General features: G+C 45.7%; 2 protein-coding genes across 2 annotated transcripts in view; one reads left to right on the forward strand and one right to left on the reverse strand.

Annotated features, from left to right (window-relative positions):
* LCT (lactase) overlaps window positions 1–18,258 on the reverse strand; it is a 64,174-nt gene that overhangs the window by 33,287 nt on the left and 12,629 nt on the right. Inside the window, exons 2-5 of the mRNA XM_006169722.2 lie at window positions 18,101–18,180; window positions 14,784–14,867; window positions 9,326–9,428; window positions 7,243–7,321 (exon numbers count right to left, since the gene is read on the reverse strand). Coding sequence (XP_006169784.1) covers window positions 7,243–7,321; window positions 9,326–9,428; window positions 14,784–14,867; window positions 18,101–18,180 — 346 coding nt within the window. The remainder of the gene's footprint in view (window positions 1–7,242; window positions 7,322–9,325; window positions 9,429–14,783; window positions 14,868–18,100; window positions 18,181–18,258) is intronic.
* Window positions 10,094–10,353, forward strand: LOC102474121 (cytochrome c oxidase subunit 6C-like). Its single transcript, XM_014584657.2, has one exon. The coding sequence runs from the start codon at window positions 10,105–10,107 to the stop codon at window positions 10,330–10,332; it is 228 nt and encodes a 75-aa protein (XP_014440143.1). The 5' UTR covers window positions 10,094–10,104; the 3' UTR covers window positions 10,333–10,353.

Below are 18,258 nucleotides of genomic sequence, written 5' to 3' on the forward strand. Positions count from 1 at the left end.
TTCCTTTTCTGCACACGCCTGGACCCTCAGATTGAACTTCCACATTTGGGAAGAAACCGACTATCCACCAGATGACTAGAAATTGCTGCAGGACCACAAGAAATATAGGGAAGCAGGAAAGTACCTCTCCCACAAGGGAAAAGGATAGCTCCTCTTCATCCACACACAGTTCAATGGAAATGTCTGATAAAGAATTCAGAACATTCATAATGGCAAAGCTAACAGAGATGGAAGAGAAGAGAGACAAGGAACTGCTGAAGAGGAAGGAGAAAGGAGTTGAAGAGTTCCAGGAGGTGAGGAAATTCATGCAAGATCTAAAAGAGGAATTTCACACTTTACAAAAGAATCAGATGGAACTGTTAGAGATGAAGGCTATAATACAAGAAGTCAAAATCTCCCTTGAAAGTATTAAAAGCAGACTAGATCATACAGAAAATAGAATCTCTAATGTAGAAGAGAAAATGGTTGGCCTAGAAAAATCCACCGCGAAGACTGAGAAAATGGCCCAAAAATTTGAGAATAATATGCGAGAAGTACTAGATACCATCAAACGTCCAAACATCCGGATAATAGGCATCCCAGAAGGTGAAGAGACTCATAAGGGCATTGATAATCTATTCCATGAAATCTTACAAGAAAATTTTCCAAACCTGGAGAGGCACTCAAAGATTCAGTCCCAAGAAATACAGAGGACCCCAAATAGAATCAACCCAAGAAGATCTTCTCCAAGACACATTATAGCCAGATTGACCAAAACCACAGACAAAGACAAGATACTAAGACTGGCAAGAGAAAAAAGGCAAGTTACCTACAAAGGGTATCCCATCAGACTAACGGCAGACCTCTCATCGGAAACAATGAGAGCGAGGAGAGAATGGGAAAATGTATTCAAAGTATTAAGGGAAAAGCAATTTCAACCGAGAATTCTGTACCCAGCAAGGTTATCGTTCATTTGGGAAGAAAAGACACGAACTTTCCCAGATAAACAAAACCTGAAAGAATTTACCAGCACCAGACCGGATCTCCAAGAAGTTCTTAAGGGAGTGCTATGTCAGTAAAATTAAATGCAGACACACAGAAATAAGAGTTCAGAAACTAAGAAAATGGGCAACTTAATTGTAGGGCCAAAAGCTGGAGTTGAGTATTACATCCCAGATTTCAATCTGGAACATCGAACCTCAACAGATACAGAAGAAAGATTAAGTACATGAGACTGAACTGATGAAACAGTATTCTACGACTTGACTAAAATATTGCTGCTTTTCTTCTAAGCTTTGTTGTCTGGTTTTAAGGACTTTTGTCCTGTCTTCAGCTATCAATAGATTCATGTTCCGACTATTTGAACAGAATACTAACCTGTTTCTAGGCTTTAAGTTTCAAAGAAATATCCTTACCAGTTCAAAACTGCTTTTCTTGAAACCATCGGCTGATCTTGCTATTGAAAGTAGTTAGATTACTTATGATATTGTGTGACCAACGAAATGTTGGGGGAAAAGGGATTGAAGACAACTGTAGACAGCAGAGATAGTGTAATAAGAGAGTGGAATGGGGCAGAGGGTCAGACATAGGGTAAAAAACATATATATATGAAAGTAGTAATGGAATTTTATGGATGATAACATGCATGATTAAGCCACTATGCAGTTTACTCTAGAGGGGAAACCACATTTAGTATGTTGTGGTGATGCTCAGGGAATGAATGTAAATTTTTAAAAAAATTCAGAGAAAAAAAATACTAAAACTGTTACCAAAATTTAAAGAAAAAAAACTGTGTATTTGATAACCACAGTGAGCTTTATAGCCCCAGCTAGGTACTATTTTATAGTATGTTCATTCTACTCACTGAGGTTTATGCCTAAAGTCAGACATGGGTTCTTGTGTATGTATATATCAGCTGTGCTTGCTATTGCAAATATTTAGACAAATTAAGTTCATTATCAAATCAATTAAATAGGGGGGATAGGCATAGAAAGCAAACAGGGATAACAGAGACAATGGGAGGAGGGTTGGACAGGGCAGAGGGTTAGGGATAGGGAATCAAGGATGGCAAAAAAAGAGAAAAAACTCAAAAATATACAAGTCATAAGAAATGAAAATTGTTTGTTGATAACACATATGTTGATGTGCTTGATTGAGCCAACAGACAGTGTATTTTGGATGAAAAATTCATTTTGTATACTGTAATGATGTATAGCATATTAATGTTAAAAAAGAAAAATAAATTAATAAAATAAAAAATTTTAAAAAGATTGTAAAAAAATTCAGGCTGAAGATAAAAAAGAAAATCATGAGACATAAGGAAATCATTTTGGGTGACAAAGCCTTTTCTTACCACTTTTTTTCTTTGGGAGAAATAAATTTTGCTACAAGGTGCCTATGCACTCTGAAAGACAGAGACAGAGAGATGGAAGTGAGAAATCATCCCCCCATGGGAGGATGGCCACACTGCAATCCCTTCCCATCCATTCTCCTCTTGGGATTTTGGGCACACACACACATGCGCCCAGTGTGAGTTTCAAGCCACCAGGACCAGGACTTGAACCAAGGTTGACCACATAGGATACCAGTGCCTTAACTCTACTCCAATTGCTGGTCCTCTTACCTCTCTTAGGAGCACACATTGACATGGATTTTAAGCACCAATTCTACTGAATATAGTGGATTTTCTTCATAACTAGTCTAGTAATACTCTCTATAATATCTAAATAAAAAACAAAAATAACTACTGCAACTGAAGTAAACCAAACAGTTGTTTTTGTTTATTGGCACAGTGGCCCTTGATATATCATGTAGATATAGGACACGAAAGTTCAAGGTCATGGGAACAGGAATATAAATTGATTTATAGAGAGATGATTTTGTGGGGTTTTCTGTTTTTTTCTTCCTTACTGGTGTCTCTGCCATCTTCCCTCCAAGGGAAACTCCACGGACTTACTGAACAACACCATTACTCTAAATCTGATTGTCCAGTAGGACTTCTGTAATCATGTTGAAGGGAAGACATTGCCATCTTTGCCCCGGCTTCGGGCAGTGATTCTCCTGCCAGCTCCTTCTCCAGGTGTGTATGCAGACAGCCATGCAGCACTGCTTGTCACTGACTGCGCCCTGTGCGAATACGCGCTGACAGGCCAGCACGGGGCAGGAGGCTGGCTGGCAGTAACCGGGAGGGCCAGGAGGTCCAGGGAGACCCAGCATGCCAGGAATTCCTGCCATTTCTGGGGGTCCTTGCTCACCGTCCTGGCCATTTCTCCCGTAGCTGACAGGGCCTAGGTTATCTGGGAGACCTGCAGCCCCAGACAAACCTTTGGAACCTCTTCCTGGAGGGCCACACTCCCACTTTTCTCCCAAGTCATCTTATATGATCAAGTTATGCTTGACAAATGAATAGTGCTAGAGCCATTTTCCAGGTTCCAAATATGGAAATATACCTTTCTTTCTTCCAAAATGAAGTCATCCGACAGTGCCAACGCAGCCCAACCTAGACACAATGCAATGCATCTAAGAGCTTCCCTGGGGAAAATCATTCTTACTCCTTCCTAGACGCATCGCTACTGCCCTTGAATGTACAAACAGTAACAATGGAGTTCTTTACATTCGATTACCCTTGAGTGCTGTCTTCATTTCTGGTGTCATACTTCATTCTGTTCCTAATTGTTCGTAAAACGTAGCTAATGATAAAGATGACTTCAATTTATTGAGCCTTGATTCTGGACTGGCCACTATGATAAGAATGTGTGCTGGGGCTAGTGGGTGGTATGGTGGTTAAGGCACTGGGCTCCCACATGGCCAACTGTGGTTCAAGTCCCAGACCTGGCAGCTTGAAAATCACTCTGGGCACAAGTGCATGCGTGTATACCCAAAGTTCTGAGAGGAAAACAGAGGAGAAGGGCTAATGGTATGGTCATCCGCCTGGGGGATGATTTTTCACTTTCCCACTCTCTTTCTCTGGGGAGCACATGTGCTCTATGCCAAACAAACAAACAAACAAAGAATGTGGGGACCAGTAGTTGGCGTAATGGCTATGTCACTGGACTCCCATGTAGTCGACCGTGGTTTGTGTCCTGGACCCGGTGGCTTAAACTCACGCCAGATGCATGTGTGTGCGTGCCCAAGATCCTGAGAGGAGAATGGAGGAGAAGGGATTGTGGTGTGGCCATCCCCCCTAGGGGGTGATTTCTTGCTTTCTGTCTCTCTTTCTGGTGAGAGCACACACCCTATAGCAAAAACCTCTCCAAAAAAAGAAAAAAGAAAAACCAGAACGTGTATTATCTCATTTAATTTCAAGGCAAATTTATGAGATAGGTACTACTGTTATATATCCTTATCCTATAGAGGAGGAAAATTAGACTAAGAAATGACTGACTTCTATACCTTGGGGAGCCAGTTGGCACAGAGGTATTCAAATGATTGATCGGTTAGTACAACTCTGCTGTGTACTAACTAAATATCAGCCCTGGCTATGACCTCCTTTCTTTTTCATACTGCCTGGATTTCAGACATAATAGCAGGTGCTCGAGCATCATTTCTGGGCCATGAGGAAGAAGAAGCTTTGTTAAAGATGAGCAAGGAGTAAGACAGGAGTATGGATCCCTGATGACCGTGAGTAACTGCTCCCTGACCAATTGCTTGCAAGTGGTAGAGCACAGTTTGTGCCTTAGCCACTACACCACTATGCATGTGTATAGATGTGAATTTATTAAAAAATTGCCAGAAGGTGTGCTCACCAGAGAGAAACAGAGAGACAGAGAGGGAAGGAAGGGAGAAAGCATTGCCCGGATGGGGCATGGTCATGCTGCAATCCCTTCTCTCCTATTCTCCATTCTGTCAGGCTATGGGGCAGGCATCCACATGTGCCCAATGTGTTTTAGAGGCCACCAGGACTGGGATTTAACTGCAGTTGTCCATGTGGAACCTGGATCCCTTAATTACTGGGCCTTGAGCTGGCCTAGGTATGTGTGTAGATGTGTAGATGTTTATGTGCATGTGTATACACTCATGTATCTAACATACCTGAAATAAAACATCACATAAAGGTGCTATCCTCGTGTGCAGTGTGGTCTGTTGTTTTCTATTTACTCTAGTCTGGTTCTCCCCCTCTATCATTTTTTTCTTTACTTTTTTCTCCTTTTATTTTTCAGAATTTTGGTAGCCAGTCTCTAAAGGGATTGCACTGTCAGCTGGGTCCTATAGGCGGGGAAGCCCCACCCACAGCATGCTGCAAGTGACACCCAGCAGAGGGCAGCCTGAGGAAGCGCTGGCAGAAGTGGTGGTCGGTCTGGAGAAGGGAACAGGCATAGGGAAAAGGAGGTGGAATAGAAGAACGTCTCCTCATCCGTGGGCCTTCATGTGGAGAGGGGGTGATGCCTATGACAGGTTGGCCTAGGGTACAGACTGGTAGAAGTTAACAGGGACATGGCAGAGGGGCCTCGCTCCCAAAGAGCAAAGCCTGGGCCCACGTTGGTCTCACAGGAGGGGCTTTCCAAACCTGGGCACCTCCTGTTCACCAGCCTCAGTCCCTCGCAGTGCTAGAACAGCACAGGAATGATGGCTGCGATTGTGGATGACGCGACACATGCCCACGAGCCTGGGGCACTGCAGCTCAGCCAGGAGCGTGGGTGGGACCCACATGGCTCAGCTTCTCTTAACCTCACTCTGCCCATGTCTCTTGGCCCTGCTCTGTCCTCATGGCTGGGATCAAAGAGGTCTGAGGAAACTAACAAACCACCCCTGGATGGACTAGAACTGGCACAGGTCTTGGCGCAAGAGTCTCGGTGTACATAAGTTAGGAAGAGGTTTATCACATGAAGAAACCTCACGCTCTGTGCCCTGTGCTTCTAAATACCCCCCTTCAGCTGCCCCCGACAGCCTAGATAATGCCCTTTTCTCCCTTCTCTGGGGTGCAGCTCTGTATGTGTCTCCAGCTGCACTCTGCGAGTCTTCTGGGGGCCTCTCTGGCTCGCGAGGTCTAACATTCTCAAGGGAAAGAACTATATGCTGGTCCTCTCTGAAGCCCGTTCCCCTGCCCTACATCCAGCAGGTTCTCCATCAACGTCCACCTGTGTGTAATGTAACTGAGTGTTGGACCCTGATTCACATGAAGCACCACAAGGTCAGGTGTTAGAGGCGGAACCTCGAAGCTCGAGTCACCTGTGGCTTATAATCATCGTTCTCTTGGGAAGCCCATTTTATTACAGCCTCTTGAGTTTTCTTTCCTGAAGGCAGCCCTACACTCCTCAGATGACTGTAAGTGTGGTCAGGAAGCAGGTCTGTCCTGTCTGCCAGCACGGAGCCTGATGCATGGCTGCTCTTGGGGTCTGTCCATCTGAACTGCCGATTTGAAGCGAGTTGCGCAGATGGAACAATAGGAAGTATGGCTCAGGACGGCCAAGTGCTGAAGAGAGGAACAAAGAGATGGGAGCACTGAAATGGAAGACCCTGAACAGAGCCACAGTAGGAATGATGGAGGCAAATACTAGGGAAAGCTCTAGACGAAGGTCTGGAGGCCAAATACCTGACCCGCTTTAACCCCTAGTACGCGAAGTTCACAGAACAGATTCCTAGAAGTGCTCGAGTCCTGAAAAATTGCCAGGGCTGGTTTCCACACCATTCTTCTCTCACTCACTTCACAAGCATATGGGGATAGCCTCAAATCTGCTTCAACTTTTAAAAGTTTATCATTTGCAAACATTGGTACTTTAGTCACTCAGTAAGAAATTATTTGCAACCTCACCGTAGAGGAAAACCTCCAACCTGAGAACACTGTCGGGGCAGGCTTCTCCTCATGGTGACGGTGGGCTTTTCTACTGTGCTGTCTGCTCAGGAGGGGTGTTTCATACTTCACGTCGGGGAGATGGGTGCAGAGAACTCACCTCATTTGTTCAGACCATGTAACCTCAGTAGGATGACCGATCTTTCTTTAACCTCTCTCTTTTACAGCTGCTGATATGGCCTCCAAAAGATCTTAAACTAGACAGCAAGGTTCAAATCCCAGCCCTGCTACTTGTGTGCAGTTCAGCGACTGAGAGGCAAGAAGCAGGCAGGTGTGGGCTCCAGGTATGACTCCGTGAGATGGGTTTTCCGTGCTTTTCCTCCAAACCTTTGTCTCTCACCTACTAAGTGACTATAATAAACTTCTGGCCTAAGAGGCAGTGACCACAGTCCCACGGGATTATGCACGTGAAAAAAGGCAGAGTATTCTACAAATACCGGTTATTGACAGTTCGATGGGCAATCGGACATTACCTTTCCTTGGAATCTGCTGAACAACTCAGGAATGCGTTAATATCAGCCCCGATGGTGAGCACTTGGTCTTTGTCTGTAGCTGTAAGAGAAGGTGCTCAGTTAAATCTGCGTGAAGCCCAGCCAAGAACATGTGTCTGAAGTCAACAGCTTCCTTCACTCAGACAACAGCCCAAACTCCAAGCAACAACTCTAGGCCCTCTGGAAAATCCCATGGGCTAAGGACTTCCAGAGTCAACAGTAATTTCTACCTGCTTTTGACTTAAAATGTGCTTTTCAAATTGTGGTGTGAATCAAAATCACTTGGAGAGCTTGTTACGGCACACAGACCACTGGGCCACCCCAGGATTTCTGATCTGATAGGTCTGAGGTGGGGCTGGGAATGTCAGTTCTAACAAGCTCCCAGGCAACACTGATGCTGCAACGGCTGGTCCGAGGACTGCAACTCTGCTTTATAAGAATTCAAACATTGTGGGGGGGGGCGGCAGGTGGTGTGGTGGTTAAGGGCGCTGGACTCCCACATGGTCAACTGCAGTTTGAGTCCTGGACCTGGCGGCTAGCTTTCTCACTTTCTCTCTCTCACTCTTGCTCTCACTCTGTCTTTCTCTATCATATTAAAAATAAATTAGCAAATAAATAAATAAATTTAAATAACAAAATAATTCTTTTAAAAAAAGAATTCGAGCATTGGAAAGAGTCTCCCCCTCCCCTCAGTAAAATATACATAAAAGTTACCATTTTAGTCCAGTGTGTGTGTGTGTGTGTGGGGGGTGGGGTTCCTGGTGGTAGAAGGGGAAACTCTGACTTCTCTCACACTCAGGTTTATGACTCAGGGCAACAGGACTGAATATCAGTGCCCTCCAGCACATGCCCCTCTGTTCCTTCCTGCAGTCTCCAGCAGCCTCCAGCCACCATGCCTTAATAGACCCCCACCCCTCTCCTAGCTGAGAGCAGCCTCCTGATCCAGGTCAGCCAATCAGATTCACTCTCAAAGATTCGAATTAAGAGACACTGAGAAGGTGATCCATGAACTGTGAGTCCCAGACTTGCAATGCTTAGCATCTTGATCAGATGCCGGTCAGAGACGCATGCAAGTTGGGGTAGTGGAGACACAGAACAAGGGTGAGCAGAGGGTGCTGGCTGGAGACAGAGGTGCATAGGCAGCCCTGCCACGAAGGGCTAAGATGAGGACCTTGGAGGGGTCATGGAAGCAGGGCAGACAGGCAAAGATCAGTTTCCATGCGATAACTCACACCTGAGGCCTGAGGATCTTTATTTCAGTTAGTGGCATCCTTGACCAGAAACTAAAATCTGGTTTCACTTTTGGCTCAATGGTCTGAAAAAGATAAAGGTCATTTGGGGCTGGTTGCAAGAGACCAGCAGTGGGAAGGTGGGGGAGTATAAACCCTTCTGGGGTGGGTTCTCAGACTAGCTTTTTCCTGTGCCCCTCCTCCCATCAACACCACATACTTTCAAGTCTGCCGCCCACGAAGACAGTGCACCAAATATCACTCAAAATCTCTCCAATGACAGGCCACCACATAGCTCAGTAGTTAAATCCTGTGCTTGGGAAGCTGGATCCCATATGGATGACCATGGTTTGAGTCCCAGACTCTGAGGCTTGGAAAAACATGTGCTTGTGTGATCCAAATCCTGATGGAATAGAGAACTGGAGGAAAAAGAATTGTGGCATATACACTGTTGGGTGGGGTAGGGCTCTTTTTTTCTCTGTCTCGGTGTCTTAATCTCTCTCTGGTGAGTGCATGAACTCTCTGTCAACTTAAAAAAAAAAAATGACAAAAACTTTGGGCCAGTCGGTGCTATGGTGAAGGTAGCTGGATCCCATATGGCTGATTGGGTGGTTCGAGTCCTGACCCTGGTGGCCTGAGAAACACACTGGGTGTGTGCGCGTGTGTGCCCAAAATCCTGAGAAGAGAATGGAAGAGAAAGGACTGCAGCATGGCCATGGCTCGTGGGAGTCAGCTTCCTTCTCTCTCTCTCTCTCTCTCTGCGGTGAGCGCAACACACTATGACAACCTAAAGCAAAACAAAACAAAGCAAGGCTCTCCAGCGATGGTCCACTCACCTTCCAGAAGGCTGAAGAGCAGCCTGGCTGGACTGTTCCTGGTGGAGGGGCAGTCCTGGAGTTTTAGGTTAAAGATGAAAAGTTTCACTTTTGGCTCAATGGTCTGAAAAAGATAAAGATCAGCAAGTGACCAAAGCAGTCATCAAAGCACCTTTCTTTTTTTTTTTTTTTTGGAGAGGTTTTTGCTATAGGGCACATGCGCTCGCCAGACAGAGAGAGACAGAGACAGAAAGCGAGAAATCACCCCCCAGAGGGGATAGTCACGCCGCAATCCCTTCTCCTCCATTCTCCTCTCAGGATCTTGGGCATGCACGCACACGTGCCCAGAGTGAGTTTTAAGTCACCGGGTCCGGGATGCGAACCGCGGTCGACTACGTGGGAGTCCAGGGACATAGCCATTACGCTAACTGCTGGTTCCCAAAAGCACCTTTCAATAACAGGGATAGAGTCAAGATTATAAGCTATAAACACTTAACCTGGCTCTAGAAATGGCCTCTAGCCATTTCAGATAATGATGAAGGCTGACTCTAGACTCTGAAGAAGCAAGATTCACACCATTCAATAATTTCGGCCATCCTCCCCACCAGTCCCTACTAAAGGAATACCTTCACCTATTCCCTTATCTTAGCCTACAAGCCACCTCTGAGAACCAGGCACTGTGTTAGGATCAGAGATAAAGCCAGCCACTCGCACCAGCAGCTTGTATTACTTAAGGAGCTTCGGGACCGATTTTCTTCTTCAGCCGGGAAGGATGTTGCTGTAGAGACACAGTAACTGCCATGGCTTCCAGTGCTTTGGCGAAACCTCAGGTGCGTGGCCTTCTGGCCAAGCGTCTGCAATTTCACATTGTTGGAGCATTCATTGTATCCCTGAGCGTCGCAGCTTTCTATAAGTCTGCTGTGGCTGAACCAAGAAAGAAGGCATATGCAGATTTCCACAGAAAGTATGATTCCATGAAAGATTTTGAAGAGATGAGGAAGGCTGGTATCTTTCAGAGTACAAAGTGATTTTGGAATGTAAAGAATGTCATTGGATTGGTGCCATGTTGCTGAACTATGAAACATGAATGCATGGGCTAAAGAATAGTTTCTCTTGATAAATAAATACAGTGGACAGTAAAAAAAAAAAAAAAAGAAAGAAAGAAAGAAAGAAAGAAAGAAAGAAACAAATCAGCAAATGGCATAGTGGCTATGTTGCTGGACTCCCATGTAGTCGACCACGGTTTGAGTCCTGGACCTGGCAGCTTAAACTCATACAGGGTCCGTGTGCATGCATGCGTGCCCAAGATTCTGAGAGGAGAACGGAGGAGAAGGGATTGCGGCGTGACCATCCCCTCTGGTGGGTGATTTCTTGCTTTCGGTCTCTCTCTGTCTTTCTGGTGAGTGCACATGCCCTATAGCAAAAACCTCTCCCCAGTGCCATATTTATGAGTATCTGGGATTTGGATTCACTTCAAAATAATTTGGTTTCATAGGGGTTCATTATACTTTCTCTGTACTTTTGGAAAAATTTGGATAATAAAAAGTTAAAGGAGGGCCAGCTCTGCAGGTTCATGGTTAAGTAGCTAGATCTCACATGCCCGACCACATGCTTTAAATACCAAACCGGCAGCTTGAAAAACATGCTGGGCGCTTATGCATGCATGTCCAGAATCCCAACAGGATGGAGAAATGGAGAAGAAAGAACTGTAGTGCAACCATGCCTACAGGGCGGGGCGGCACCTTCTCCTTTTCTCTCTCTCTCTCTCTCCCTCTCTGATGAGCACTTGAGCCCTCTGGGGGGGTGTTAAAGTGGCTGTCACCATTATGTCAGAGCAGGTGTGATCCGCCCTACCCCATTTCTAGTCATTTCAATAACAGCTCTAAGCTGACATGTTTGACCTTACTTTTTCTTTTTCTTTTTTAAAGTTTATTCTTTATTTATTTCTAAAGAGAGAGAGGCACCCTTGACAGGGTCTCACCATGCTGCGCCCCTCCCCAGCCTTCTGCCAAGCCAGGATCATGGGTATGCCAAGTGCTCCCTTCATGTCGGGGTCTACCTGGGATCTGAACCTGCGGCCCCCATGTGGCTCCAGCATTGTGCAGTGACACCCTAACTGTCTGTGCCACCATGGATGGGCCTGACTTCATTTCAAAATACATTTTTGGGGATGTCGAGGTTGGACATTTTCCCCCAAAATCCTTTCTTCCTCTGAGCAGTTAAAGGCTATTAAGAGACACCTACAGCAACTACTTTAAAAGGAGCTGGGCACATCCTATATTTTCTTACAACTACCTGTGACTAAGTCCTTTCTTTACAGATGAGCATCTGAAACGTGGAGAAGCCCCAGGGAGAACTCAGCTCTCCTTCCTGTCCTGGGTATGGAACTGCATGGGAACTGCTACCAGGCAGGGAACTGTGACCCCAGAGAGGCACAGCCTCTCCTCCGGCCCGGTGCTTGACGAGTGTCATTCTGACTCTTCGCGGCTGTGTCTGAGCAGCCAAGTACAATGTCTGGAACTGAATTCCTGCCCAGAGAAATAAAGGAATAAAGAACCATCGCAGAGCGTTACAAACGGCTGCTGAGTTTGTCCGCGGACAGTTTTACTACTCGGCTGGCTGGCTTTGGACTGAGGTTTCACTGCTTTACCAGACACTGGTAGGAGTGGGCCTTCTTGATGACGTTTGGATATAAAAAAGGAAGCACAGTAAGCCACTTCCTCGAGCACGAACTGTACCAGGACTCCTGCCTCACGTAGACACGCCGTCTGTGTAGCTGAGATGGTTTTAAATTCCAGCGTGATCTGGACCCATTAGCTTAGCAACCAGGTCTCATTTAGTTCCTTGAGGATGGCAAAAGACAGATTTAGTCTTCACGGGCACAAGCAGACCTCAAATACACCACAGCGCTATCTAAGGCCCAGAAATCTGGACAGCAAGCCCCTGAGTATAGGATCTGCTTTGCAAGCAAGTTCAGGTTCAGCTGAGGTTTTACAAAACAACTAAAATTGTCTGCGATTTCTTAAAAATGCCACTATCACTCATTATAATGTTCCCAGTACCTTGAACTTATTTTGTCTTAGAGAAGCAGTGTGATGTCTTAGGATGAGAAAGCCCTGGCTCAAGTCCCACCTCTGATCCCAGGTCAGGTGTCTGAGCATGGCTTTTCTTAAACATCAGGGTGTTCTGGGAGGGGTGGGGACAAAGTGAGGGTAAAGAGCCTCACACAGTGGCTGGCGTAAGCAACACCCAGATCTCGTAGTACTTTAATTTTTTAAAAATATTTTTAAATAATTATTTTATTTAACTTGATTTATTTATTCGTTTTTTAATTTGACCAGAGAGGGATAGAGGGAGAGAGAAAGGGAAAGTGAGAAAGCAAGCCACCGAGTCCAGGACTTGAACCGCAGTCGATCATGTAGGAGTCCAGTGTCCTTAACCACCATGCCACCTCCTGGATCCCTAAACCATGCAGTCCTTACTCAAATGTCCTGTGGCTGAATCTGGTGTTTTTGATTAGATCATCTTGTTATTTATGGATAACAATAGCAGTAGTGCCCATATGGGCTGCTGGAAATACACAGATGTTGGGACTGGGCTGATGCTAATTTGTCTACTTCAAGCCTCCTGTCTCAGCTAAAATGGAAGTTCCATGTAGCTGAAGTGCTAAGTGTTAATATTACTAGGCTTGGCCTGTAAGCAAATAATTTCTTGGATAAACCATCCTCCTTGGTGGTGGAGGTGGTTAGGATTGAAAACCAAAAGTCATGCAGTAGAAGCTGCTCCATCTGCTTCCTCAGGCCTACAGGGCTGAAAGCACAGGAAGGTGACTTTGTGCCCAAACCTGCAGAGGCAAGAGGTCAGGCAATGGCGAACTCTGAGGGCCAGGCATTGTAGAAAGGCCCCTGAGAAGGTGGCTCTTCAGGCTTAAGTATAGGAGTGTAGGTTTCTTCGGATGGTCCTGGAGAAACCACTGGGTCTAATCAGTTATACTCCATCAAGGATGGGAGAGGAGCTCGTACTCGAGGGAATTAAGCAAGTAAGCCACGCAGCACTGACCAAGCATAAGAGAGAAACCCAACAGCTGGGCAGGAGGCTCCTAACAAATTGTACTCTCTCTAGTAGAGTGTAATCATTAGACTTGAGAAAAACAATATTGGCTGGACCAGCAGGTGGCATAATGGTTACATCACTGGACTCCCACATGGCCGACTATGGTTCAAGTCCCAGACTCTGGGCTTCAAACTTGGACTGTGTGCATGTGCTCAAGATCCCAGTAGGAGAACGGAGGAGAAGGGATTGCAGCATGGCCATCCCCATAGGGGGTGATTTCTTGCTTTTTGTCTCTCTGTCTCTCTGGTGAGCATACACACCCCATAGCAAAAAATCTCTAAAAAAAGAAAGAAAGAAAGAAAAAAGAAAGAAGAAAGAAAGAAAGAAAAAGAGAAAGAAAGAAAGAAAGAAAGAAAGAAAGAAAGAAAGAAAGAAAGAAAGAAAGAAAGGAAGGAAGGAAAAAGAATATTGGGTATGGGAGAAGAGTCCTGAGGTTATTGGATGGTCCTCATAGCTGGATGTGACTTAGTAGGCCTAAGGGTGGTTTTTGTTTGTTTTTGCTATAGGATGCATACACTCACAGGGGAGATTTCCATGGCTCAATCCCTTCTCCTCTATTCTCTTGGGACTTGGGGATTTTGAGCACATATGTACACGTACCCAGCATATTTCTCAAGTCACTGGGCCTGGGACTTGAACTACAAAGTTGGTCATGTGGGATCCAGCTAGCCAACCTCTGCACCATCTGCTGGCTGACTCCATGATAATATATATAAAATATATCAATTAATATATATACATATATATATATAATTTGTTAGAGGGCATGTGTGCTCATCAGAGTGAGACAGAGAGACAGAGAGAGAGGGAGCAGAGAAAGTACCCCCTATAAGTAATAGTCATGCTGTAATCCCCTCCTTTTGGAACTTTGTCACATATGCACACATGTCTAGTGTGCTTCTTAAGCCACCAGGTCTGCCGACTGGATGGCTGGCTAGGTTAAACTGCATAGAAGTGGTTGGCCATGTGGGATCTGGCTGCTTCAACTACCAGGCCATGGAACCGGACCTATTTTTTTTTTTTTAATTGTAAAATAGACGTAACAAACTTTACTGTCCTAACCATTTTTAAGTGTATACAGTTCAGTGGCATTAAGTAAATTCATGTTGTGCTACCATCAACTTTTAAAAATTCAGAATAAACACTGGAATTCCACTCAGAAGTGAGCCATATAAATCTTTACCTTAAGTTATTTGTCTAATATCCCCATGTTCTCCTGGGATACCTTCAGTGAAAATCTCCCTGGCCATAACTCGGTAGGTTTTCCAATTGTTGGTGGAAGTTTAGTTTGCACATTAACCAAAGCACTTGCATGTCTCATGTGCTCTTAGGCATCTGCACCATTCGTCATCAGTATGAAAATTACCTGCAGTTTACCCAGCATCTGTGGTAGACTCTCCTCATTCTGGCATTCGTCAGATAAATCAAGAGAGAGGAAATCGACCGAGTCCTAGGAATAAGCAAGTAGAATAGGGTCATTAGAGCAAAACCAATTTTAAGACAATGAGCTGCTCAGAAGTATTCTTTTTATTTCTCCTTCCAAAGTGGGATTTTCCAAGGGAAAAGGGGCAGGAGCAAAGCTGGGGATGGAGCAAGAATGTGGGGTGGTACCTGGATGGGGTCGGGGTATCCACCGATGTGCTCGGTCAATGGCAGGTGGAAAGAGCCCGGTAAGAATGATGGCTAAGTGAGTGAGTGTGCGTGCCGGGAATGGTGGGTTTCCGCCTACGCAGGCGAGCACTGAAGGAGGGAGTTGGGGCCAGGGCTGCTCCAGGCAGCGTTCTCCTCATGGCCCTTGCACTTTACCAGCACAGAAGTCCTCAGGCACCCATGGCTCTGCAGTGATCTCTGCAGACCTTGCTAAGTTTTGGGTTTTGTTTTCTTTTCCTTTTTCTTTTTTTGAGAGTTTTTTTTATTTTATTTTTTTGCTATAGGGCACATGTGCTCGCCAGACAGACAGAGAGAGACAGAAAGACAGAAAACGAGAAGTCACCCCCTCCGGGGGGGGTGACCACGCTGCAATCCCGTCGCCTCCGTTCTCCTCTCGGGATCTTGGACACACACGCACCCACGCCCGACATAAGTTTTAAGCCACCGGGTCCGGGACACAAACCGTGGTCGACTACGTGGGAGTCCAGCGACATGGCCATTACACTAACTGTTGGTCCGTTGGGTTTTGTTTTCATTTGAGGCCAGTTTGCAGTCTACTCAGTTAGCCCTAGCCCTGGCTCATTCCATTAGTGAAAAGCACAATCCTCATAGTCCTGGCAGTCAACACCCTACCTACATTCTAAGTAAGGATCCCTCTGCCCCGTCTCTGGCCTGTGCGTGCTTGAAGAACTTCAGCTTCATGGAGTATAGACTCATGAAGATACCAGTGACCTGCCATCCATTCCTCTCCTTGTTTTGATTAGATCACCTCCTATCTTCTCCCTCACAGATCATCCACCTGTTCCCTCAGACAAGGCTGGGGACATCGTGGACCTTTGTCAACTGATTCATCACTAGCTCTCTGCTGCTTTCCTAATAAAGTTATCCTGGTGTTTACCGAGACTCCATCACTCTCTCCACCCTGATAAGAGCACTCCAACCTTTCCCATCCACTCTCTGCTCTTGCTTCTGCTCGTCAACTCCATACAACACATTCGGTTCCTGCTTCTGAGAGTCTGTTGCTAAGTACAGTGGGTGGAGGTTCACATTTACAGGTAAGATCCATTCATCTTTACAAGCCAATAAGATCCCCTATTATAACTTAATAGGAAGGGCCAGCAAGTGCACTGATTATATGAAGAAAAGGCAGGAAATTGGAAAAACGAAAAGAAAAACTCATACCAGTGGTTCAAACGTTGGTGGGGATCAGACTCACCTGGGAAGCTGGGATGTCTACAATGGCCCAGGTCTGCCCCACACATCAAACCTTGGACCTCATGTCCTTTACTAGCTCTCTAGGTGACTCATATACACCAGAGCTTGGGACTTCCAGTCTAAACAAATGGCTAAGGGTCCAGGTGGGAAGGGAGAGCATCAGGCTGAGTAGGGAGCATTGTAAGCCAGGCCTCCTGGTGGAGAGCGTAGCCACATGGACATTAGCAGTGGGTGGGATTTTGCTGGAAGGTTTGAGGAAGGCAGGTGTGCGGGAGAAACATCAAGTAGGAACACAGGAGAGGAGGATGCCAACCTAACACCGCACTGATAAAACAGGAGGTGGAGAGAGAGAGACATTGGAAGGCCCTGAAGGATTTATATCCATGCAGGGGAGGGTGACTTCCCATCTGGGAACTGGTCCGACTGTGCTTTCAGATCACCCAGAAGCATTGAGGGGCACGGATCCCTATCCGTGGGATCTGTGAGAGACCAGTCCAAAGGCTGTTTCTTGACACACATTTTTCTGGTCAGCATTTTGGTCTTCTGAGTTCATAACTGATAGCAGTTATTGCCCTTTGTAAATTAATTTAGCTGGTGTTGTGGCCATGCAATCAGTATGGGAGTTATTTATCCCGAATCTTATCACGGCTGGGTTTTAAGTCTCTGAGCTGGTAAATCTGAAACTGAACCCTGACACATGATCCTTTAACCAGATACCAGCAAGCAGTGTGGTATCTCTTCAGCGCCCTGGCAGTGCTGTGGGACTCCTGAGTCAGCTGGATTTTTCTGATGCGTTCTGCACTGCCCAGTGGCCAAAACAGGGGTGGAGGGAGGGGGGCAAAGCTGTTTACTTCTCAGATATTTTCATTTCTCTCTCTCTCTCTTTTTTTTTTTTTTCAGCCACAGGGCATGTGTGCTTGCCAGAGAGAGACAGAGACGGGAAATCGGTAATCACCCCACTCTGAGGGGCTGGCCATAGTGCAATCCTTTCTCCATTCTCTTCCATTTTTTTTTTGGAGAGATTTTATTTATTTATTTATTTATTTATTTATTTATTTATTTATTTATTTATTTGCTATAGGGCATGTGCACTCGCCAGACAGACAGAGAGAGACAGAGAGACAGAAAGCGAGAAATCACCCCCCAGGGGGGATGGCCATGCCGCAATCCCTTCTCCTCCATTCTCTTCTTGGGATCTTGGGCACGCATGCACACGCGCCCGGCGTGAGTTTTAAGCCACTGGGTCTGGGACGCGAACCGCGGTCGACTACATGGGAGTCCAGCGACATAGCCATTATGCTAACTGCTGGTCCCTCCATTCTCTTCTTGGGTTTTGGGCATACATGCACACATGCCCAGTGTGATTTTCAAGCCACTGGGTCCAGGACTCGAATTGTGATCAGTCATGTGGAAGCCTAGTGCCTTAACTGCCACACCACTGCCTGGCCCCTTCGTTTTTCATTTAAAAAGTTATAATTAGAAGATACAGAAACCAGAACGAGTGCTCGAGGGAGCAGAGTTTTGGAAGTTCCTTTACCCAAGTATCTGTTTTGCCATAGACAGATCTCTTCTCCAGTACACTGTTTTGAACATTGGCCTTTGGCTTCTCTATCTAGGCAAGCAGACAGTGGACCAAGCAAAGCTGGGGTTACCACAATGAGATTTTGTTTCTAAAGTAATGATGAATGTGGAGAATGTACACTACTCAAAAGAGGCATTTATAAAAATGTCAGACCAACAAACAAAAGCATCTTCAGTTTTAAAAGCTATAATCATAACTTTCTCAGATTGCAGGTACTGTCTCTGGTCTGTTGTTACCTTGACAAGAGCAGATGTGGGTGGTTCTAGCAGAAACTCTGAGACCTCTTCAGCTCGTAGGACAACAGAGAGCTTTCCGCCTGAAACCAACCAGAGAAACACAGGAGGTGAGGAGGGCAGGAAGCTGATTGCGGAAACCACGGTGGGGTTTCATTTCC

The sequence above is a fragment of the Tupaia chinensis genome, unplaced genomic scaffold (genome assembly GCF_000334495.1).
Source record: "Tupaia chinensis unplaced genomic scaffold, TupChi_1.0 Scaffold147433_1, whole genome shotgun sequence".
NCBI lineage: Eukaryota > Metazoa > Chordata > Mammalia > Scandentia > Tupaiidae > Tupaia > Tupaia belangeri.